This window comes from Eufriesea mexicana, unplaced genomic scaffold (genome assembly GCF_001483705.2).
Source record: "Eufriesea mexicana isolate 0111107269 unplaced genomic scaffold, ASM148370v2 scaffold1146, whole genome shotgun sequence".
NCBI classification, from domain to species: Eukaryota; Metazoa; Arthropoda; class Insecta; order Hymenoptera; family Apidae; genus Eufriesea; species Eufriesea mexicana.
The window spans coordinates 1,545,522-1,571,940 of record NW_016909275.1 but is presented as its reverse complement, the minus strand read 5'-3'; the positions used below and the strand labels follow the sequence as shown (position 1 = coordinate 1,571,940).

The window sequence follows — 26,419 nt, the reverse complement described above, 5'->3', positions numbered from 1 at the left end:
ATAATATATATTTTTATACAGACAAAAAATCTATCTGGAAAGAAATTCTTTAAGTACATAAAATTTTCCAATAATAAAGACGAATTAAAAATTGAAAATAAAATTTTCAGTATTAAGTTGATTCAAATAGTTTTCGAAAATATTAATCCAAGATTATTCACGAGAGTATAACAGACATCCGCCATTTTTAATTTCCACAACGAGAAATAAAATGTTTAGAATTTCCTATATCAAAAATAAGTATTATTTTATTATAAATAAATATTATTTTTTATTAAGTTCATGTCTACGTCTCATAAGGTGACACGAGTAATCATGGATTAATCTTCGAGTACTGAGTCCTAAATTAGATGCAATATTCTGTCAAAATTTGTTAAAAAATCACTCACCTTCTGATCACTTTCTCCACGCCATAATCCACCAAGCTATCCCTGTCATCGTCAACGTTCCTCCTCCTCTCTACCCCCGCGTTCTCCAACAGGATGGTCAGTTCCGGTTCATCCGGTTGCGCCAGGCTTCCAATCTTAAACTCACTTCGTTCCTTCGCCCTGATCTGGCCCTTCGATCCGGGCCTCTTCGAGCCCTCGCTGCCAGTCCTGGTCAGTCTCTTCTCCTTCTTCTCTCCATCGATGGATTCCTCGTCGTCACCCATGTCCGAGACCTTGGACAAGTCCAAGAGGATCTCAGCCTTGAGGTTCCTCTCGGAAATCTTATTCTTCTCACCGATCCTGTCACCGGTGTCAACTAAAGTATTCTCGGACGTGGACTTGGCTAGACTGAGCGAGTGCAGCTGAGACATGTCCACGGTTTCCGGAGAAGGAACCCTTCCAGTCTTTACTCTAACAGAATCAGAGACTACTACTACCTCTGGTGGCGAGTGAATCTCGATTTTCATCGGTTCCTCTACCCTATTGGCAGCTGCTTCCTCAGCAGTGATGATTCTAGCCTTCACCAGCTGCACCTCGGGTAGGACTCCGGAGATCTGTTCACTGGTGTCTTCAAAGAAGATTTCCTCGACGTTCTCCTGTATCCTGACTTCCTTCTTCGTGTCATCCAGCAAGGATTCCCTGGAAGACTCCCTAGAGAAGGCTCCAGGTCTCTTTCTCATCGAACTCCTGCGTTTGGTCGTGGGGACCTCTATCTCTGGACTCGTCACTGACGTTTTAACCTCTTCACTGCCACCTGGAGGCTTGTCTGGCGTCACAACAGTCATCTTAACTGCTGCAGGTACATACTTCTCTGATTCCACCGAAGAGGGTGTCTTGACAAGCTCCTCTGACCTCTTTATAGGCTCTCTTTTCGTTCTTGCTACTGGTTCTTCCTTTAAGACAGCTTGAAGGGGTTCCTCCTGAGGCTCTATAAGACTAGATGGACGTGTGATTCGTTGTTCCTTGATATCCAGAGGCTGTTGCATGTCCAGGTCCTGCTCGATGCCAAGAGCCATGTCAGAATAGGTCAGCACACTGTGCTTCGTCAGGAATTCCGTCACTCTTTCGATACACTCCTGTTCCCTGAGGCTCTTCCTCTCTTCCCTGGACCTGATCGGTGCGTCTTCCATGTCCTTTCTTCTTCTGGAGTCTTCGAACTCCATTCTGGAAGCTTCTTCGAACGGTTCTTCCTCTTCGTCTATTTTTCTCCTAGAGGATCTTCGATCGTGCTCCTTCCTCTTCAAGATCTTCTTCTTAGCACCCTTCTCGGCCATGTCACCCTTGCTCACTGCCTCTTTCGACACGGACATGCGTTCCTCCGAGTCCATTCGCCTGAGGGTTCTTCTCTTGTCAGAGTCTGCACGCTTCTCAGTGGACGTCGATGGCTGACTCGTGGTTTCAGGCACTTTCTGCGATGACTCGCCCACTTCTATCACTGGTTCTCTCTTTAATTTCACCTTAGGGGCTACTTTCTCCACGCCAGTGGTCACTTCTTGGTTGTACTTCATCGCCATCTTCTTGCTAGGCGGTGTGGCACCGCTGTCAATTATGATGACGTCTTTTCCTTCCAGAGGACTGGTCGGCTGGAAGTCGTGTACCTCGACTTCCACGGTTTTTACAGGTTTGTCTGCCTGAGGAGGCTTGGGTGGATGTTTCGTTGGACTGCAGGTGGGCGTGACAGGAGATGCGTCCTTCCAGTGGTCCTCTTCTTCTTCGGACTCCGGCTTGTCCATAGAGAGCTCTGTCACGCCTGAAAAAGGAAAGCAAGGCTGATTAAACGGAGCAAACTTGCGATTTTTCTTATCTTCGAATTCTTTTAGGAATTTTGATAAATTCTTTTCAATTCTTTCGTTGACATCGAACCTACTGTGATCTGTTATTAAATCAATAAAATGACCTATCGTGATACTGTAAAAAATTTGATGAATCTAGCAACTGTCAAGGTATAGTGTCATAAGAATCCCAAGTGTACTTTTATTTATGGTGCATTATGGTGTTTAAACGAAATGTTATTGCTTGAGTTGTATATTATTGTTATGACTCACCCAGTGACACTATCTTGAGTTTATTTTTGAAACAAGTGTCCTCGAAAAGTAAATGAACCAAAGTGACTAATTGAAACTAATGTTCTAACTATTATCGGGAACTTCATGCATTGACACGTAATGCATTCAGTGAAACAAACGCTAGATAAGATGTTCACGCTTGACACGTTTCCGCGCGTCAAGAAATTTTCGATAGACACCTAGACTATGCTAAAATATGCAAATAACACGAGTGTACAAAGACAGCTAATAATAGACTACTCATAAACCAATTTTCACCGACTCGATGCTAGGAAGAAATGAAAACGAAGGGTTGAAAATAATCCAAATATAAATCAAGAGAAAAATATTTAAAAAATAATTATCTGTCATCAAACAAATTAAATAAGTTCTTAATTATATTTAATAACAATAATCCATAACCTTGATTAGAAATATAAATCAAACAATTTAATTACCAGAATAAATAATTATTTCCTAAATAAATAAAAATTAAATTTAAAAAATTTTTTTAAATTAAAAAAAGAAATTAAAGTAAATAAAAATTATTAACCACTTGCGGTGGTAAGAAATTCACAGAGGCGTGTGTCAGAATGGTCCAGTGTTTCGGTAAGAATTACCTAACGACGTGTGCACCACGTCGTTGACGATTCTGTGACAAAAGCATTACGACGTGCGTGACACGTCTTTCCAGCGCAAGTGGTTAAATTTCTGTAATTATTCTGTATTGTTGCTCGGTAGGGAGTGGAACTAAGAGAAAAATTCGCGATTTTATTTTCCATCTGTCGATGACCCGGAGAAATACCTGATCTGGAGGAGAGGAAGTCCTCGAGCTCGGCTGCGTGATCTGTCGTTTCGCTTTCGTTGGGGAAGCTTTTGCTGCGTCTCACGGGGCAAATCGGCGGCACCCTCTGCCGTGGGATCGGCCATCGGGACATACAAAAGAAGCGAGAAAACAATCAGACAATTAATACTATCGTCAGAGGGCGGAAGTAGGCGGTCCTCTATCGCGGATTCGAAATAGGGGGACGAACGCGCGGGAAATCAGAGAAGCGGTTCGAGACAAGTGCTACTTCGATAAATGGTACAGATACAGTTCAGCTAGCTCGAAACTCGTGTTCATTTCTGGGTGAAACGAGAGAGAAGTTTGGGTGTCGAGCTGCTACCAATAATTGCTCGTCATCGATTTCACAGTTGTGTATATATAGCTTTAGAGAATAACAAATTGCAAATTGATAACAATTATACCTCAAAATTTACATAAATCGATATTAATTAAAAGAAAATACGAACAGGTAAAATTAATACGTTTTTTAATATATATATTCTTAAATATTTCTTGTTTTTAACAAATAATTATTAATATCATAGGTTAATAATTTTAATTATTCCTAATTTACATGCAGACAATAAAGAGAATTTAAATGAATTTGATATTTTATATTCTATATTTTATTACAATTACTTTGTTATTGTAATAATTATATATTTTAATTGCTTTTTCATTTTTGGAATTTTGGAATTTTTGTTCATATTTTTCATGCAATATTTACAGAAGAAATTTTTATTTCGCATGTACCCTTCGAATTATGTCAAGCGGGAATATTTATAAAATATTCAGTAGAATTAGATCGTTCTTGATCAGACAGTGGGGAATAATTGAGTTTCCAATAATGGCTCGATTGTTAATAATAATTAATGCACAATCATTGGCAGCATCTCGAGTCGAAAGCAGAGAATACGAAGTCAACGAGCAGTAGATCTGGAAATTATAATACAGACAGTTTCGGGTATTAACGCAGTATGAAGAGAGTCAGAGTAAAGCAACAATTTTAAAACACTTATGGAACAATCTCTAACTACTATTTACATTGCTATTTTCACTACGTTATTTTGGTCCTTTCTCTTTTCAACAAGAAGATAGTGAGGTAATAACAAAAACCGATTAATTCTTAGTAATCGCAAGACAAGACACCAATTCGTTTGGAAAAAAGAAATAATTATCAATAGTATCCTGAAATTACACGAAAAATACCTTTCTCCAAATTTTCTATTAATTTCAAGGCAGTAAATAAGTGCTCAATAATTAATACTAAAACATGAATTAAAATTTAATCGTAAAAATAATTAATCATGATTTTAGTGATTCGTGGTAATTTATTTTACCATTCTAATAAGATTTGTTTAAGAAAACCTAAATATTCGTGGAATATTCTTTTTCTTTTTATTATTCAAATATTTAAAAATGTCGAAAATATCCAAGCCTCGAATATAAACTTTCATAAACCCAAAATTTCGCAGAGGTAATTCTGCGATCACACAACTGCACGTGTCCGTGCTGACGATCATGATACGCTGCAAATACTATTAATAATACTTGGTGACTAGCGTATATACTGTCGACGTGCTGAGGTGAACAAGTATGATATACATTATGTCAGTCTGTCCATTTAACAATGGCCAAATTAATATGGCAAGACCTCGATTACACGAACACCAGTTATCACATTATTCCATTGTCCGAATAATATCACGTTACAACGTACAAAGTCATACAACGTTATTCAAGGTCGCTGGGGGTCATTTAGGGTCACTCAAGTTCATCAAAAGTGAGTCAAGAACGTCATTTAGGGTTACCTAAGTTCGTCCACAGTCAATCAGAGTTACCCAACGTCACTCAAGGTCATCGATAGTTCATTCAAGGTCAGTAAACGTCATTAAGGAGCATTCGATATTTATTCAAACTCATCTAAAATTATTTAACAACAATCAAGGTCGTCCCAGGTCACTTGAAAAATTTTCATACCTAAATTATTCGTCACTTAAAAACGTCTTCCCGTCTTAAAATCGTAATTAGTCAAATTAATTGAATTTAATTAGTAAATTTAAATTTAAACGTGAGCCTATGTCTATGTCACTTCGAATAATCGAGGTCTTATTGCATTATCAAAAATTCGGATCCTTTTGGAAAATTTTTCCAGACTTTGTTCCTGCATTGAGACCAGCTTCGAATAATATAAAATAAAATACAGGATTAAGTGTACAAATATTTATATAGATATGAATAAATTTTGTAAAGTATGGTTAGAAGCTAGTTGCAATGTTGAGGAAAAATAGCAACGTATTCACCAAAAGGATGACTGATAAGGATACCTCGACGTTGATCGAACCTTCGATCAATATTTGTCCACCTGAGACGAAGATACTCGATCGAGTTCGATCGCTGGTCAATGAGAACAAACACCTTGGGGCACGAATACTTTAGAAAGGAGATAAAAATGTTAAAAGCAGTACGATGTTATATGTACAAGTTGTACGGGTGTACTTCGAGGTGAAGTACTTTTCGTTTTCAACCCTTTGACGTGAAATTTGTTAATATCAAGGGAAACCTTAAGAAGCAACAAGCCCAGTACTATTGATAAAAATAATAATAATTATGGAATTAAATTAATATCACAAAAATATTATTATAATAGTATCAGAATCTATAGTATAGTTATTCTTTGACGTGAAATTTGTTAATATCAAGGGATACCTTCAGAAACAAGGCTAGTACTATCGATAAAAATAATAATAATTATGGAATTAAATTAATATCACAAAAATATTATTATAGTAGCATCAGAATCTATAGTATAGTTATTCATTATTTCACTATTAATATTAAAACATACACTACTCCAAAATAATTATTAATTAAACCTACAATGCGATATAAAATAAAAATTCCCAATTTTTCAATATTTTTTAATTAATTATTATTGGTGTCGAGATATATATTAGCATAAAATAATTATTAAACAAATGTATATTACACGGTATTAAAAATAATCAACTCTCTCTCTATCTCTATCTCTCGAAATAATAAAATTCGTGATATTATATTTAAGTTTCGTTGCTGAATTGATAAATTCGAAAATTACGAATGAAAATCGATTCGAAAATTTACTAGAACGTGGCAAAGGGTTGAACAAAGGGCTGAAAAGTGTTGGAGCGAGAAGAGAGGCAGGTTCAAAGGGGTATCGCCTACTGAAATAATGCTGTACCCCGCGTCAGTACTTCGTAGGTGGCGCTTTGTCTTCGTGGAAGCCGCCATTACGTCAGACAAAAGGAGCTTTCTCTTTCTCTGTCATTAAACAAAAAGCGTATCACGAGCTGGTAACACGATCGTTTATGTTCCTCACCTTTTTCTTGCGTGCTTCCTATCCGATTTCGTTCGAGTAATTAATTCATTTACGAGAGGTACGAGATTCGACGAGTTGGTTGTCAAAAACGATTTCACGCACACACACAAGCACCTTCGCGATTTTATTCGTCACCTCTCGCGAGGATAAAAAATAAAGAAAGGCTGCACCTTGCTCGGAGCGCCAATGAGAACGTGGATTTTCTTTTTTTTTTGAGAAATTGACGTCGAAGGTAAAATTGAAGGAGTCGACTGAATAAATCTTTTGTAAATTTTTATTGAAGTTTCTTCGTTTTGGTTTCGAACGGAGACTTACCTATGCTTAAAACATGGTCTTCGAAATGAAAAGAGATTAATTGGTTTGGCAGAGAGTTGGATGTCAAACGAGATCATAAATTTATAAAGAATAAATGAAGAAATAAATAAATTTGGAAAACTACTTTTTTGCAAATTAAGTATTGAAAATGATGAAGTAAAATGGTCACTGAAAATATTTTATATGGTATTTTAAGCCAAAAGAAATAATTTAAAAAAATAAATAAATTTGCAAGCTTCCTTTCTTCGTAAATTAATTAGTGTATTAACGAATAAAAATATTCGATACTTTAAAAAGAAAAAATAATTAAGAATTCTTAGCATCGTTGCATACAGTATACAGGATATTGCAAATGATGAAGTAAAATGACGACTGAAAATATTTTATATGGTATTTTAAGATAAAAGAAATAATTTCAATAAATATATCAATAAATTTGGAAAACTACTTTTCTGCAAATTAATTATTGCAAATGACGAAGCAAAATGGTCACTGAAAATATTTTATGTGGTATTTTAAGACAAAGGAAATAATTTAAAAAAATAAATAAATCAATTTGCAAGCTTCCTTTCTTCGTAAATTAATTACTGTATTAACGAATGAAAATAATTATGAATTCTTAGCTTCGTTGCGTAAAGTATACAGGGTGTCTCAAAGTTTCTCTGAAGAAATACTTCGACACGTGCCACGAATAGAAAATAGAAAAATGTCACAAGTACAGAATTAAACATTTCCACAAAATTTCACCATCAAAATATAACATCGATATTAATTTCATAAACTGACTCCTCGAAATCTTCATGCAGTATCACAAATCTAATCAATATTGAATCTAAAACTATTAAAACAGCTTCTAAACCTATTTTAAGCAATAAAGCAAAAGAACATTGCACAGAACACCTGAGAAAAATTTCTTTCACATTTAGATCAACTTCAAAACTTCAAATACCAATTCAAACTAACCTCAAAATCCCCAACCCAACGAATATTTCCATATTTCCAAGTCGCTGCTCACAGAACTGTCGCTACAGAAATTTTTCTTCGAAAAACTTTGGCACGTACCCGATATAAACCAAACAAAGAGAAAGAAAAAGAAAGAACGAGGAAAATAAAGAAAAATGTTAATTAAAGAAAATAAAAGATTGAAGAAGGCAAGATAAGAAGGAGAAATATTTTTCTTCGAGAAAGCTCGTCGTGTCCAATGAAACCTACGGAAAAATAAAAAGACAGCTGAATGAAATCTACAGAAAAATAAAAAGGTTAGTAAAAGATGAAATTAATGGAAAAATATAAATAAATAAATAAAGAAAGAAAAGAGAAAAAAGATCACGATGACGACAAAGAGACGGCACTCTCGTCGATCGCGAGAGTAGATACTATATATAAATACTATATATAGTATTTCGTTAATTCTTTTTTTTTTTTTTTACGGTTTTACGTTTTTTCTTTTCTTTCGTAATATCGGTTCGTTCGTTCTTTGGTCGGTTAACTTGCGGCAAATTGATCGAACTTCGCAACTTCGCAAACGGTTCCGGTTCTGGACGTTTAAGCATTGCCCTGAAAATGAAAATGAAATAGCCGAATTAGTAGCGGGAACGCGTGCGAATCACGCGAGGACAGCTATTAAAGAGTATCGAAAGGAAAGAAATAATTTGAGAGAGAAAAAAAATTGAAAAAAAAAGAGAGAGAAAAGAATAGAAGGGACGAGATGATGGATGTAGCTGCGTCACGATCGATCCTGTACGCCATTCCACGCGAGCATTCCTTCTAGTTAAAGAGCAGAACAAGCTATCTAATATGTTAAGTCCTACAGGGTGATTTGTAAATTTATCGACATTTTTCCTCTGAATGAATGTCTGAGGAAAAAGATTGGTAGAGAGAGAGAAGGTAAATTTGAAGAATCGATACGTCCCTGCTTCTTTGATTTCTATTCACCTTAGAAAATATTGCAATTCACTCGAAGGAACGACAAACGGAAATTTATTTCAAATGGAAATTAAGTATCGATTAATTGTAAAAAAATTTTTAATGGAGTTAATTGTAATACTTTAATATGTAAATAGTTCGAAATGGAATAATAGAGATTATTATTGTTATTGGTGTTTTTTTAAAATTACAGTGATATATTTTTAACGAAAAATGGATTTTTCGATTGCAATAAATTAATAGTTTCGATTGTTAATAATTACGATGATTGTCAACGTTTGAATATTTTTGATTTCTATTCACCTTAGGAAATATTAAAATTGACTCGAAAAAACGAGAAACAGAAATTTATTTCAAATGGAAATTATTAAGTATCGATTAATTATAGAAAAATTTTTATAATGAAGTTAATCATAATACTTTGGATTGTAAATGATTTGTAATGGAATAATAGAGATTATTATTGTTATTGGTGGTCTTTTTTTTAAATTACAGTGATTTTATTCTAATTTTTGGAACTTAAAGAACAATTTCTATCAAGTTATATTTTTAATGAGAAACTGTGACATATCTTTAACGAAAAATGGATTTTCCAATTGCACTAAATTAATAGCTTTAATTGTTAGTAATTACGATGATTGTCAAAATTTGAATACAATATTTGAATTGAGAATAAGCTAACAAAGGATAATGAAATTATTCAAGCTCGAAATTACCTTCTCACCTACCAAATCCTTTCAGTTTCACTCAGAAAGGTGTATAATCACCCTGTATTAATGCATCTAACGAGTCGTGTACCGGAAACGGAGAACAGATCTATTTAGCGTTAAATAAAGAACAACCCTCAACTGGAAGAATGAAATGAAACGTGGCGATACATTTACGCAAATTACTCGTCGCACAAAGAGAAAATCTGCATTAAAAATTTCCACGGTTAATTAAATTTCATTTTTCATAATAACTCAAATAATTCAACTTTTCATTACAAACTTATTCTGGAAAATGAGAAGACTACGTTTCGAACAAACAAGCATTTAAATTACCACAAAATAAAATCCCAAAAGCAGAAAAATATTAAATACTGTAAAAACACAGGCAAAAATCATTAGAAAATTAATCTAAATAATCCAAAGCAACCCCAATAAAGAATACAACACACGCACCACTTCAACCTCATTTCTTCAGTCGAGGGTTAAAAATTGCATCCATTTTATTTATTTATAAAAACTCTGGCCTCTAATCCAGCTAAAAGAACAAATAAATAAATAAAAGAAGAATGAGAAAAAGAAAAGAACAATACAAAGGACCAGCTACGATGTTATACTCTCCTTTTATAATAAACGACTCATGCTCGTGTAAGTAAGTATAACAGATGTTGCAGCGAGAGCTCAAAGTGGATGCACCGCCGCAAGGCAAATTTCCTTATTTCCTTATTCCTCGTCTCTCCTATTTTCTTCTCGTTTCTACGTGCACCGAAGAAACAACGCTAACAAACCGTGGCAAAATTCGAGAGAACCCGATGTCGGTGCCTTTGGATCGGTTTCCATGGAAATTTCGCCTTACGGGCGGTCGAGGATCGGACTGGCGAAGGGAAAGTTTCGAAAGTTCCCAAACGAGCTTCGAATCGATCCCGAAATCGACTTCCGTCGTTTTTCCAGCTTGCACGGGGTTCGAATAAATTATTCGCGATGAATTTCGACGATCAGACGTGGTTGGAACTGGTGGAAAACGATTCCATGGTCGGTGGAACTTCGAAACTTTCCTCGTCGTGTCTAATGTCGCATTTAAATTGAATTTATGTCTCCTTTTCGTTCGTCCTCTTTTTGATTTCGTACATATTTTGAGGGAATTTGGATTTCGTATTTTTTTCCTCTCTTTTTAAGATATCGTTGATCGTGTCGATGCAAGATGCTGCATGATACGCAGGGGTGAATAATCTGGTGCGATTATGTTGGTTTAGTATGTATGAAGAGAGAGGAGGGTTCAGAGAGAGGCTCAAGGGAAAAATGGTACTGGTGATATGACCTTTAATTGTAGTGGATATTCAAATTTGTATTAAAAACAAAACAAAATAATTTTTTAATGATTAAAAAATTTGAGAGAAGATTGTATAAATCGTTTCTAATGATTATTTTGTATTTTTTGAAAAAATGCACTTGTACCAGTTTTTAATTGAGACTCTCTAATGATTATAGTGATGGCGACAAGTATGTTGATGGTGGTTACTGGACACATGATTTAGTAGATTGTTAAAATGCTTTTAGATATTTATATTTATTATTCAGAATGAGATTATTATTATTATGAAACACGATATTATCTTTGTTTCTTTGAGAGAAAAAAATGGAACGATTTTGAAATTCTATAAGATATATATATGTCAACTCTCTGCGATCTGGATTTTTACTGTATAATTATTTAATACACTCTTTAATTTTATTAATATACGAATAATTTTTGACCATATTTCTACGTACCTGTAATTATCATTTATTTTCTATCTTAATAATTCAAATAATTTTCTCAAAATAAACACTGTTAGCCACGAATATGAAAATGAAATTTCTACAATAAAATAAGAGCTCCTTAAACCTCTAAAAATTTAAACCTCGTCTCTCTAATTCAAGAAAATTTGTATAATAATTAGCAATTCACAAATATAGGAACATATAACAATTTAACACTAATCTATTTTCAATACGAATCACAGATACACGAACAATAAAATCTCTACAGTACCATTAAAAATTTCCAAAATTCTAAAAATTTCTAAAAAATTCAACAATTACCAAATAAACTAACAAATGACAATTTACAGTCTAACACTTCTTTCATCTGGTATCATTAGATGTGAAAACAAATATCTTCCCCATAAACCTCGCCAAATCCCTCAAATCCGATTTCCTATACAATTCTCTCATTCCCCCAATTTGGATCCCATTCGAGTTCACTATGCCACTTCATCCCTGTTGCAATCAGATCGCAGCGAGCTGACCAACATCAAAGACCAGCAAGCATCATCGAATGATCCAGCATTCTCTCTGCGTTGTTTCCACTTAATTCCAAACGCGATTCGATCGAAAGTACCTACGTAATCGAAAGTATCGACACGACCAACGATGAGAAATGAAAATGACGATGACGATGGTGGCAACGATGATCGAATACCAACGAATGACTATCGCGTGCCTTCGAGACTCAATCGAATTTGAACGTAGCCCGCGTGTACACGCGTGTACACATGAATTCCACGAATATTCCGTTCGTGCGAACACGTGCATACCTCGAAGCGATACAAGAATAAGAATAAGAAGAAACAAAGTGGGAGAAAAGAGAAAATAGAAGAATAATAAGGAAAGAAACAATAAGAAAGAAAAGAAAAGAAAAGAAAAGAAAAGAAAAGAAAAGAAGATAAAGGAAGCCTGTGGGATAAAGTCTGATCGTATAGCGAATCGCGTAAGTTGCGGGCAGGTATCCAGCGTCGAAGGAAAGAGGATTAACCCTTAGCATACCAAGTTGGGGTGATCGTTTTTCTGTCTAAGGGAAACCTTGGCGAACCTTAGGTTTTCATGTGGTTTTTCTCTTAACTTAATTATTTCATTTTTCTTGTCATCTTGAATTAGTATTTTTGCTTCCCTCTTTATTTTTGACTATTGAATTCGTATTTTGGTGTATTGGAAATATTGAATTCAAATTTGTATCCATTGAAAATATTGAATTCGTATTTTTCTCTATTGGAAATATTGAATTCGAATTTTTATCCATTAAAAATATTGATTTAGTATTTTTGTGTATTGAAAATATTGAATTCGTATTTTTGTGTATTGGAAATATTGAATTCGAATTTTTATCCATTGAAAATATTGATTTCGTATTTTTGTGTATTGAAAATATTGAATTCGAATTTTTATCCACTGAAAATATTGAATTCGTATTTTTGTCCATTGGAAACATTGAATTTGTATTTTTATCTGTTAGGAATATAAAATTTATAGCTTTGCCTATTGGAGATATTAAATTCAAATTTTTACCTATAAAAAATATTTAATTTGTATTTTTGTGTGCTGGAAATATTTATAAAATAAAAGTCATTAAATGCATATTATTGTCTATGAGAAAGAAATATGAATTTCGTATTTTAATCCATTAAAAATATTGTTTCATATCTACTATCTATTTCTATTGTAACAAATTAAATTCTATTATAACAAAAACACATTCCATTAAAATAAAAGCACAAATAATTCTAAGAAACATTTACCTAATCACTCGTTCCTGTTTATCCAATCACGTGTATCTATCATTTCGATTACCGAGAGAATCACCCTCAACCCATAACAATCTTCCCATACCAAATGGCACGATGACTTGCACACCATAGACATTTCCCCATTCCCCAAATAAATATTCCCATTCCTAATTATCAATTATTCTCTCACGCAATTAAAGAAGCAAATTTCTATTTTAACTATTAGCTACTGTACTAATTTAAAAAATCATATATCCAAATAAATAAAACAGCTTAAAAGCTCTCAAAAGCTATCACTCTTCTACTATTCTATTCCTATTTTCTCTATAAATTCTATAATAAAATAATCAATAAAGAAAGACAATATTTCACATTTACTCAATTAGTGAAGAAATCAATACCAAATCAATAACAAAATACAGGAAAAAAGAAAAAATCGTCGAGCATCTATTTCTAATAATTATGAGACACTAGAGAAACGTGTATCGGGGTTCCTGAGCAACGCCATGTTGGTATGCTAAGGGTCAACGAGTCCACGGCTCGAGGTACATATCCGGTTCGATTAGGTTAGTCGAGAAGAGTATGACCCCCGTGTCTAGTGGTAACGCGTGTCGATCCCCGGACACGAGGACAGCCTGCTGATAATAGTGAAGAAAGGTGCCAGTGAGTAGTTAGACAGTAGTGGAATGCTCTAGTAGACCTCTACGGAAAACTAAAAAGAAGAGACACAGGTGAGAAGAGGAATTGTCGCATAGCTGTGATCGATCGAGGATCGAAAGGGTGGAGGCGATTCGATGAGAACTTCGTGTTACCCTTGCTTTTTTCAGTTTCGACTTTCATGGAATTCAATTTAAAAAGGATTTTGATGGACCCCTTTTCTTTTTTAGATAGCATCAATAAAATTTAGATCTTTTAATTATACAATAACAAATTAAATTTGAATGACGACCGAGATAATTGTTCAGAATTATGAGTGCATTATGAAATTTTTTGGTGGGTGTGTCTGAAATACTTTTGGTAAAATGTGAATCATTGAATTGCTATTTAATTAATTATATCAATTAATTTTTAGTCTAAATTGCAAATGTGAAAGTTAATATTCTGTCTCACAAATTCTGTTTCCTTTTTTCTTTTTTTCCCCTAGAAATAATTATTATTTATTATTAATACTTTATCTTTATAAATTTTCTATACTGTTTCAATATTTCGCTATTGTTAATATCCAATAAATTTTTTCCACCCTCAAAATGAAGTATTTCTTTTTAATATTCCTTTTTGAAAATTCTGGATGTCTCGAAATCAAAAATTATTATTTATCGTTAATATATTGCTAATTTTATACACTACAATTAAGATAAAAAGATAAATTCAGACAAAAATCTCACCCCAACAGAGATGCTATCTATTGTATATAATAAATATTCCATATTTCATCCCCAAAATAAAACTTCCATTTCTCTTATACAATTGACATACGAACGTCTCAATAATCGTCAATTATTAACATTTCAAGTATTCCATCTACCCCAAAAAGTACACCCCATATCATGTAGTATAATAAATATTCCATGAGATTTCATCCCCAAAATGAAACTACCATTTCTCTTTTACAACTGACATATCAGCATCCCAATAATCGTCAATTATTAACATTTCAAGTACTCTATCTACCCCAACAAACACACCCCATATAATCTACTATTAACACTATGCCACCTCCAGGAAGCAACAAGGTTTGGGTGAAAAGCGAGGGTAACCCATGAAAGCTCACCCCGTGCTAATGCTGAGAGAAAGAGAGAAACAATCGTGGCACGACAGGATCGTTAGGGTGTCTAGATGGTGGAAGGAAGATGGAGGGAGACGGTAAGAATGATTCCTAGCTTATCGACGGTGGTTGGAACTACCAGACTCCAGTGAGCTAATGTCTTTGTCTTCTTTTTTCCAGTTTAATTCCATTACCGTGTGGTCTTTTGCTTCTCTTTTTGTCAGGAGAAGCCTACTCGAGACCTCTCGATGAGCTCATGCGAATTCTGTCTCTCTCTCTCTCTTTCCTTGCTTCCCTCTGGTGCTCTAACTTTTCGTTATGAGGGTCTTTCTGATCTGGTTAACGCGTCAGGTCGATGCAGAGATAATGGACACTCGTTTATTTCTCCAGAGAGTGCGAATTAATTTTTGAACGTACTGTTCCAATAATCTACGTCACGGTGCGAATTGATATTGACTGATTCGTCAACTAATTAGGATTAACGTTTTAATTGTCATTGGGGACCGGTTCCATGTTTCATGACATCGGGGAGGTGCTTAATAGGCTTTTAAGCTGGATTCGCTTCAATTCCCTTATTTTTCTTTTCTTCTTTTTTCTTAATATTTTAATATTGCTGTTTTGAGTAGGAAGCGGTTTGTAGAGAGAGTAGTATCGTTATATCGCTACTGCACTACTTATAGAAATGAGAAGGAGAAGCTAGTGGTATCTAGAAGATTAACTAAATTTGTTTTATTTGTCAACGTGTTTCTAATTCGAATTTGTATGTACGTGTTTGGTGGTAAAAATGGAAGCTATGAGAAGTAACAGTTCGATGCTCTACAAATTGATATTGATACTTCTAATTCTTTTACGAATTCAAAAAATTAGGAATTAGAACCACATTTAAAAGAAAAAGAAAATAGGAGAAGATAAAAATACCGGAGAGTATCTCAAATTATCTCAAACCAGAATATTCTTAATTTTTTCATAATCAAAGGAAAACGAAGAATTTTGAAGAAATTGTTCAAAAAATCCCTATTTCTTCATTTTCATAAATTATTTAAATAGCCATTTTAATTGAAAAGGAAGCAAGCTTTTATTAAAATAAAAAAAGAGTAAAAATCAAATTCAAAATTATGTAGACAATAATATTTAATAACAAAATGTCCAAATATTTCATTACACGTAATACCATCATTCCCTTATTTCTCTTAAATATGAACGTCACGCGAGTGAGTCACATCAACCCCTGACAACCAACCCTTAATCACCCAACAACAATATGACCCTAATAAATATTTAAACCCGAAATGTCCAAGCGAAACCATCACCTCTGCACCAACCCCTGCCCCAATAATGTACCTTCACATCCCTAAAACAACCCCTTCCTGTTCCTCGTCCACTTCATCCCCCTTCCATCTCCCTCTCTACTCTCTACCCTACATCACCGAGTCACGTAAACGGACAAACGACAAATGTAACGTAACCGAAGCAAAACGAAACTGAAAGAAGTTAAAGAAAAGGATAAAGTAAAGATCAGAAAGAACGAAAGGTCATCTAAGAGAAAACGATAAACGAAAAATCGCTAAATATATATATAAATATACATACAGAGTGTTCCATTTAATCGGATACATATGCATCCCACAATTATAAATAATTGTAAAATTATTATTTTATTCATAATACAGTAGCGTTTGTTGAGACGTATGAGTATGACATGTCACCTGACATTCCACGTAGTAGAATTGCAAGCATTAAATTCAAATGAATACTAATTGAAATTCATGTAATACAATATACTACATAATATATAATATGTCATACAACATCATAATTTATAAATAATAAAATAACGAAAATTAACGTACAGTATTCATACTTAATTAGCTTTATCTTATCACTCTATTGCATGAAGTATATATTAATACACGAATCATCGTATTCCTCTCAACAAACACTGCAATATTAATAAATAAAAGAAGCACGGAATGCAACTTGAAAAATTGAACTTAGTATTATTAATTCCGTCATTACTATACTCACGAAGGAAATTATTTATCACGTCCATTTAAATAATTATTATAATTAATATTCCCAAGCTTCGAGTATACGAAATTCTCTTCGACAAGCAAGACATTACCTGCAAGACACCCGGTAATTTCCACTAAAATGGAACACCCTGTACACAACTCTAAGTTCCTGTTACGTATACACGTGGTTGTGTGATGCGTGTCGCGTGTGCACGTGTGTACCAGGTGAGCCTCGTTCGAAGGACAGTGAAGAGAGTCGGTCGAATGCAAAAATGAATAATTATTCGTTCGTTCTGTTCAGCTACTCTACCAGGCAACTTTCATTCACTATTACAATCGTTTTGTTCAGTACTTACTCAGCAGTCTCGATGGTTGGTCATTCTATAAACCCATCCGCGGTAATGCACAACTATATACTGAATAATTCGCCATTTCTCTCCACCCTTTCTCGCGCGAACCCCGTTTTTCTTCACATGCACACGTGTGAACGTGAATACTCTCACTCTCTCTCTCTCTCTCTCTCTCGTTACTCTAAAATCATTAATCGACTAATCAGCCGACACAAGAACCGCGCACTCGTCGCGACATCTTCTATCATTTTTATTTTTATTTTCTTTATTTTTATTTTATTTTTCACCTCGTTTCTCTTTTTCCGTTTCGTTGCGTTTCTGTCTCTCTGTCTCTCTCTCTCTCTCTCTCTCTCTCCCCCTCTCTCTCCCTCTGTCTTTCTCTCTCCTCTTGGCAACGATTTACTGCGCTCCGATAACTTCGTTATCCGAGCTCAGCCGCAGACTAAGAGTCTTCGTTTCCGAGATCGATAGCTGGGACCACAGTGGCCCCAAGCAGCCACGACACGAGGAAAGCTCGTTTCCTTCCACGAGTCGTGCTTTATTGCTCGTCGTTTCGCTGCAACTGCTCCGACTTCGACACAGGAAATGCTTCGTATCACAGCCATTCGCTCGTGAGATATTTCGATCCTGTTTTTCTCTCAGACTTTTCTCCTCGTTTTTGGGGAGTTCAGCTTCGGGGAGTTGGAACTGGGCAGTTGCTTCGTGGCGAGGATCAGGTTGTTCGATCGTTTATTCGAGCATTTTTGGTGTTGGATAAATACGGATTTTCTTGGGGTCGCGAATAGAGTGCATTTTTATTATTTCAATCGAAAATTGAGAATTAGGTGGTCATCGATTATGTCTTTCAGTCATGGGTGAGAGAGAAAATTGTAGGTGTTGTTTCAGTTTATTTTTTGGTAGGTGGTGGTCTTCTGGGTAATTGTTTGAGGAGTTCATATATTGCTTGAATCTTGTTTTCTTTTTTGGAGTAGATGGTTGGAAAATTTGGAATTGTGTAATTTGTGATTGTATTGGAATTTTTATTTGTTTACTGCTCATTGAATTTTGATTCTTTGTGTTATATAGGAGTAAATAAGCTTTTTGGAGAGGGTGTCTTTAGTCCTTTGATCCTTTATTGGACGTAAAAGTCTGTTGTTGTAAAATTTCGTGCAGTTTAATTTTGGTTTTGGAAAATGCAATGCGATCTCTAAGCAGTGGTTTGAAAATAATTATAGTAAATAATTTTTGTGGTGCAGTGTGCATTTTAATTTTTACGAAGTATCGTGGAAGTTGAAATTGACATTTTCGTATGAAAATTACACGATTTATATTGAAGATTGTTCACGTTTATCTGCACTGAGAAAAATTGTTTAAAAAACAGAATCGAAATACGAGCACGTTGCTTGCACGAATCACTTCACCCTAGTTTTCATCTTTTATTCTCTGTTCTCCCTTTTTCTGAATAAAATGGTACGCGGAAATCCGATGCTGAATTTTGAAATTGTAAATCGCTGCCGGAATCAGTCAGCTACAAAAACACTGCATCTTTTCATTTATTTCTCTTTCGTTGTTTCACCCACGTGAGTTTTAATTTCTTCCAAAATTAATCTAAAAAATTTCATTTATTTCTCTTCCGTTGTTTCACCCACGTGATTTTTAATTTCTTCCAAAATTAATCTAAAAAATTCCTTCAAATATTATTAAGACAATTACTTCGAATTTTGTTACGTTGTTATATATTTCATATATTTTTTAACTTCAAAGTCCAAATCCTCGAAATTAAAATAATAAAATATACAAAGCAACGTAAATGAAATATGAAAATAAAATGTATAAAAGAAAGTAAATGAAACATAATAATAAAATATATAAAATAAAGCAAATGGAATATAATAATAAAAAAATATAAAATAACGTAAATGAAACATAATAATAAAACAAATAAAATAAAGTAAATGAAGCATAAAAATAAAATGTATAAAATTACGTAAGAGAATTTTATTTTATTGGTGGAGAAAATAAAAAAAAATTTGGAACGAATTAAATCAAAAATAGAAGCTAATAACTTTATCCTGAATTTTTCACAAAGTTCTTTAAGGAGGAGAAAAAGAAAATATATAAAATTACGTAAAAGAATTTTATTCTATTGATGGAGAAAATAAAAAAATTTGAAATGAATTAAATCAAAACTAGACGTTTATAACTTTATCCTGAATTTTCCATGAATTTCTTTCCAATAAGCAGCATAATAGAAAAGCTGCTTTACCGATAAAACGATAGGTTTAGTGGTGATCTATTAGTTTACGAGTACTGCTCGCCGCAGAATTTTAAAACCCACTTTAGATATTTCCCCTGCTCTCGAACAAAGCCACAGCAGCTACTCGCTTTTCAACTTGAGAGTTTGAAAGAAAATCCATTAGCGCTGACTGATTCCGGTTCAACATCGAGTAAAGACTTTTTTTCTCGTGGAGAAAAAGGAAAAAAAAATTGCGACCTATAAAACCGAATCGAGTTAATTCTAATCGTTCATCGTGTTCAATTAAGCGAGTAATTTAATCAGTTCGTTAAAAGAATCTAAAGAATCTCTGTTATTAAATTTCATGGTTCGATGTAGAAGGTAGCTCCAAGAAGAACATGAAAACTTTGTAAAGTCACTGACAGACGCCATTTTGTATTAAAAACATCTCAAATCTACATCCTTCGATTAATACCTAAAACAATATTCTTTATCACAACGATAAAATTGGAATATTCAAAATTATCGTCAGAATTCTTCACGAGTGTTAAAAAATAATTTAGAATTTCTTTTTCCCGTTAATTTCAAAATTTTGTCCTTTCAAAAATATATCCTTCTATAAAGAGGTAAAATTATTTTATATTCTTCCTGAAACACCCTATACTCGATTTAAAAAATATACATAATCGAACGAAAGCTGTTGAAAATAACAAAAAGTGGTCCACAGAACAGAAAATAAGAAAACAAATGCGAAATAAATAAATAAATAAACGTGTAACTGAAAAGAAAAGAACAGGTATGGAACAGGGTTAGGACGGATAATGTTAAACAAAATAAAAACAACCTGTACGGCACCCTATTTATTATCTATAAATCATACACGCTGGAAAATGTTTATTTAAAATGCGAAGAAATTTTCATACTGTTCGTTCAACAGGAATAACTGCCGCATTAACCTTGTCCACTAAAAAATACCATTATTTTATTTTTGCGAATATTTTATACCTATCAAAGACGGTTAATCCACGTAAGAATATTACGCTGGTCAATAACAGACAGTCTTATATATTCTTCTAAAACAAAAAGAAAATCATTAATTCGTGCCGTAAATGGTAAATAAAATTTCATAATTGCAGTAAGGTGAACGAAAAATCTGTAAAACTCGTCGAAAATAGAAGAGAAGCTTCGTAGAAATCTAACGAATTTCACTAATCATATCAATTTCTCGATATCTCATCTCGTATCGTAATCGAAAAATGTTCTCCAATTCCTGAGTTTGTCTCTCACTTGGAAACCCGTTTCGTTAAGTCCCACGAAACGGCTCGATTCTCTAGTAAAAACCACGTTCGAAGACTACTTGTCGTTATTATCAAGATAAAAGTACTTGTGCTAATAATTGTTAATAGACGCTTTAATGACGAATTAAGTACTCTTTGAAACGTCAGACAGGTATGTATCTGCACGTTGAACGCCGTGTGAAAGGCAAACTTTGTTACAGAACTGAGTCAAACAGTCGATATAGCTCGATTGAAAGTCGATTGGCCTCGCGAGGCCACTGTAGAGCGTTTCCCCCACCACTTCTACCCAGCTCATTGTTCGTCCTTAATACGATCTAGTAGCTAAATTAATCCTGAACTCATCAATAATTAATTATTATTTCTACATTAATAGAATATTTGAAATTTTTTCCAAATTGTTAATACACAATTATTTTATTAAAATGTGTATTTTCTCTTTTAAATATAATTTTGAGTAGATTAATGTAATATATAATTTTATTCAAGTTTATGAATTAAATCATTGTTACATATATATATTCCTTGTTTAATATATAAAAATTGGACAACAATGCTTGACAAGGTAGAATGTGGTGAGGCAATTAATCTTGAAGAATCAACTGATTTCAATGAGACTATAGGAAGATCATTTTTAATAAAATTTGACTTATGTTGCTATATTTTGTTACCATTTTTTGTGGTATTTCAATTATGGTATTACTTACAAATTGAATATTGATTCACACGACGTGGAACGTGTTAGTAATTATTATTGGACGGAAACACTCCGGAAAACGCGCGGGAATCATTGTACAATCGCGATCATCCTGTAGGAACGACCTGGGGTAAAACCTACAAGCATCTTCACTGATTCAAATTCCAAGAGACCAACAGCAAAACAATAAAAAAAGGTACCCAGGAAAAACCGAAAAATGTCCAATCGATCGATCAATACGAATTTCGCTGGGAAAATCGGTCGTCTCGAAGACACGCGAGTCGCGAGGCGAATCCAGATTCGATAGACGCGGAAACAGAGGCTGAATAATCTCTCGAAAAAGTAACAACGGGGTTGAGCAAGCACAGACAGATTTTTAAATTTAATATATAACGTGTACAGTTCGACCAATGTAGCTTGGCTGATCACCTATGCGAATCCCAAAGATCAGAGATGATTCATAGTCCTTATACTATAAAATCAATAGCTAAATATTAATCAGTTGTATCATTTTGAACACCAAAAAATATTTGTGTTTCTCTAAAGCCAAAAAGATGTGAAAAATTATACTTACATTTGTAGAAACAATTCTGTCAATTTATTAATGAATTAATTTGTCTCAATCAACCTGTACAATGTACAGGTATGGTCCTGTGTAAACGCGTGTAAGTATAGCTAATCATTTTACTATATATAAGAGCAATCAATTCCTTTCTATTTCTCTTCATGATTTATATACATCATAGTACAGTCTAACCAACAAAACTATGTTAATCGAACTGTACATCTGAATCAACGCTGTCCAAACCATGCTGAGATTTTTGGGCACCTTCGATTCCTATTAATATCTCCAGTGAAACCACTTGACATTAAAGAAACAGCCATGTCACACGTTTGGTCTTTATTGATAATAGAATGCTAGTTTATCAGAGATACCCCTATAGTATTGAGTAATTTCTCTGACAATGTATGAATTATAAGCAAGCAACAAAGATCTTACATGATCTTCTACCACTACTTATACAATTTTCATTAAAAAATAGAGCATTCAAAGTTAGAGAAATAAATCTAACATGACTTCTTCTTTTTCACCTCTATCTCAAAACAGAAGACAATTAGGAATAGAGGGTGCCCAGTTTACTCAGAAACAAGACTCAGGTAGCAACGATTCAAGTCCATTCTAAACTCGCTCTTAGAAACTCTCGGATTTAACGAGATTGTGCTGATGCTTTAATCCTTCGATTAAATCCATATGATGGGGCGGCTCAATCACGTTCACTTTACGCTCCCTGAAATATTCTCGCCTCTGTTTGTGGCTATCCATGATCGAGCACGTGGCCGTCTCGCTATCCCTATCGATAGTCGGTTCGATTCGATCCTCCTGATCGCTCACCTGGACAATACTGTCTGGAATGGGCAAAGGTTTCGCCACGCCGATGCGTACGGTGCCTTTAGGGGCGCCTTTCAGTGCCTGCACAGCCTGGTCCAGCGTCGCGTTCTCCAGGGCTATATCGTTGACGAATAGAAGACGATCGCCAGGTATCAGTTGGCCATCCACCTGAGCCACGCCACCGGGTACCAGCGATCTTATTACTATCACAGTCTCATTGGGGTTCATTGGATCCTACAACAAACAAACACGAGGTTTATCTCAGTTCTGGTGTCTAGGACAAGACTAGGTAGGTTGACTAGGATGATTTGAATTTTTGTCTAAGGTTTGCTTCAAGTATTTGGTACACCATATAGATAGAATCAAGCAAATTATAGTAAGTTTTAAGATCCAATTTCTACAATCCCTTAGTAAAGCATGTGCATTTGAATACTGTAACAAGATAAGATCTTGATTGAACAGCCATGCTCTTATGGTTTCTTTCCTGCGTAAGTTCTCCATCGTGTAATACGTTTGATCCCTTGTAATTCATCTATTAGATCTTATTTAGAGCAATAATCTTGGGAATTTCTGCATCATCTACTAATCTCAGCCCACAAATAGTAACAATAAATCAGCTTAACATTAAAAGATTCTAATGTTACTCAACACCATTATCACAGGAACAACTCAATTATCATTGGTGTGGAAATATTCTTGCAGTCTAATAATAAACTTATAACATAGTTTTGAGGTAATGTCGACTAAATTTTGCATTGTGTTAATCTACAGTATTTCCCATCTCATTGAAATAAAACCTTTTTCTCTCCCTCTTAGTATGCTTATGCTTACATCGCCATATAAATAACCAAAAGTTTATCCGAACCAATCCAACATCGCCATACCTGATAATCCAAAATGGAGAACCCAAGGCCCCGTTCTCCCTTTACCAGTTCTATTATCTGCGGCTCGGAGCTCCACATTGCTAGACCTGTCAACGGTTCCAGAGATCGTGACTTCATCTTATTCAAGCTAGCATCAGTCACCGTGGCTGTGGTCGTCGTTGACGCCAAAGAGCCATCAGACTTGGCCTTTACCAGACGGTCCATCGTTGGCAATAAATTCTGTAGTGATCCTCCAAGGATGCTCTATAAATCACGTTTCACCTGGTTACGCTCCAATTGCCGATATTACGAGCTTAGATTAAATCTTAACTCAGAAAGATGTTCAACTTCTTACTCTGGTTTGAAACGCAGCCTGGTGTTGAGCAGTATCAATGGGGCACAGGGGATCCTGTGAGGCGATATTCCTTCCGCATACCATTCGAACGTGTATGGGTAATTCCTTTAGCACGCTAACTACTTCCATATGGTTGATGCCGAGTAGTCGATAGCCGTTCACCTGTTGACAGCAAAAACGATAAATATTAACAGTGAGATCTTTTAATCATTTTATTATTTACTGGTTTTGTAGAGAGGCTTGTGATTCACGGAAAAGTGGTTGATGGTGATGATTATAGTTTATATTTCTTTAAATTATTAAAATGAATATTATTATTAAATACTGAAAATTAGAATTATCAATTTTATTTAGTATTCTGGTTTTAGTAATATAAAGAAAATATTACAATTTTTCAATGTCTAATAATTCAGGTATTTTGTTTTATTATAATTCCAGTATTTTTTATTTAGATAATATTGCTTTTCCTAGGTTAAAAAACAAATTGCTATGCTTCTATTTATTGGAATTTTTAATTTTAATGTGTGCCATGATTTCAAGAGAAAATTTAGAAGCAAACATACTTGCTATTAGGTTCACGGTTCCACTGCAAAGAGAGCAATAATTCTCGCCTAATTATCAAAGTTAAGCTGTATTAGACACGGTTAGCGCTTAGATGGCTGATTATCTAGGGCAGTATGCTAGGTCCACACTAAGCTTCTGTGCTTAGAAAGCTGTGTCTACTCTATATTTGATATTGTGATACTCGAGCAGAAACTAGTACCGCGCAATTAATGTCATGTATATCACACAAATACATATATTGCACATGTAATATTATACAAGACATATAACAAAAAATTACTAACTTCCCAATTTTCCCACTATCAAAAAGTTTTCATTTCCTATCAATATTAGCATCAAAATTTAATTTCCTCATCTTTAAATATCTCAAGAAATTTCTCCATGTAAAAAGCATAAAGATAGTGGTTCCCTATTTTACAATTTCTTCATTAATAAATACAAAATAGTAGAGCTAATTATTTTACATTTACTCGTTTACTTTATCCAAGTATGTGGCTTTAAAGGCACAGTAATGGAACCAAGTTACACCTGCCGTTAGAAAATAGGGCAGCAAATTAACGAAGTAAACCAGTGTCAAACTTCAATGTAGTAGACCACACCACATTCTGCCAGAGGCATTAATCCTCCATGTTAATTGCATTTAAGGGCAAGGGACGGTTCTTGGACTTGGTAACCGAAGTGTTGCATTACCTCCAGCAATTCGTCCCCGGAACGTAGCGTTCCATTTTGTCCTACGGGTCCTTCCGGAAGGATCGATCGTATGTAATGATGCGGTCGCACTTCCTGCCCGTTCTCCACGTCCACCGTCCCTTCCAGGCTTATTCCAAGACCACTGCCTTCTGCGAACTTCTTCAATTGTGCTACCTACGAAAAATCCACGAAAAAATTCCCTATTAATTCTTGAGTTACAAAATCTTCATCAATTTCATAATTTTAAATAATTAATAATTAATAACATTTCCAACGTTTAAAAAGAAATTCTTGCTCAGTGCTATTAATCAAAATTTTCTCTCAATCTTTTAATTACAAAAGACGTATAATTTTACAGTTTTAAATAATTCATCATTTTTATAATACTAAGAAAATAATTCTTTAAATGTGCCTATGAAAAATAGGCAAGAATAATTCACAGCTTCCAAATTTTCAAAGATTAATTTCCAGGAATAAAATTCTAATTGAACTGAAATTTTAATTAATTCCAGATAGAAATCTTTGATTCTGAATTCTCGTGTTTGATAATTTTAAATGTGTCTTTCTGAGGCAAATTCTGAGATGATGCTGATTAGTAGAATTTCAAGAATTTCTATGCATAATAGTCGAGTGTTATTTTGACTAAATGTGTATTACTGTGACAAACTACCTACCACAATTTCCGTGTCTGGGCCCACGATCTTCTGCCATTTGGCCTTAATGGCGGCACGAATCTGAGGCGTAAGCTCGCTGGATGGGTCGCTCAGCAGAGCTTCCACATTGGCCGCGTCGTCAAATTCCTCTGAGGCTCTTTCGCGCTCACCCTCTTGGAGAACTGCGCTGTCCACAGTGGTGTGAGACTCTCCTTCTGGTTCTATTTCAGTGGTAGTTTCCCCATCCTGTAACAAAATCGTTTTACACCTACTACTCAACAATGTAATTATAAAAATGAATCCTTTTGTGGAAAATGAAAGACTGAAATCTAATGTCGCTTATATTCAATCTTAATAAGAAGTTGGGGATCTAAAAATTTTTAATTTGAAAAATAATTTAAGTTTACTATTATATTATAATAT

At 34.4% G+C, this 26,419-nt stretch overlaps 1 protein-coding gene across 1 annotated transcript in view; it reads right to left on the bottom strand.

The window, feature by feature from the left end:
- LOC108547657 (uncharacterized) overlaps window positions 1–26,419 on the bottom strand; it is a 192,991-nt gene that overhangs the window by 45,982 nt on the left and 120,590 nt on the right. The window contains exons 12-18 of the mRNA XM_017900257.1: window positions 26,018–26,242; window positions 25,344–25,517; window positions 24,090–24,251; window positions 23,756–23,998; window positions 22,875–23,105; window positions 3,279–3,384; window positions 390–2,178 (exon numbers count right to left, since the gene is read on the bottom strand). Of these exons, the coding sequence (XP_017755746.1) occupies window positions 390–2,178; window positions 3,279–3,384; window positions 22,875–23,105; window positions 23,756–23,998; window positions 24,090–24,251; window positions 25,344–25,517; window positions 26,018–26,242 (2,930 nt within the window). The remainder of the gene's footprint in view (window positions 1–389; window positions 2,179–3,278; window positions 3,385–22,874; window positions 23,106–23,755; window positions 23,999–24,089; window positions 24,252–25,343; window positions 25,518–26,017; window positions 26,243–26,419) is intronic.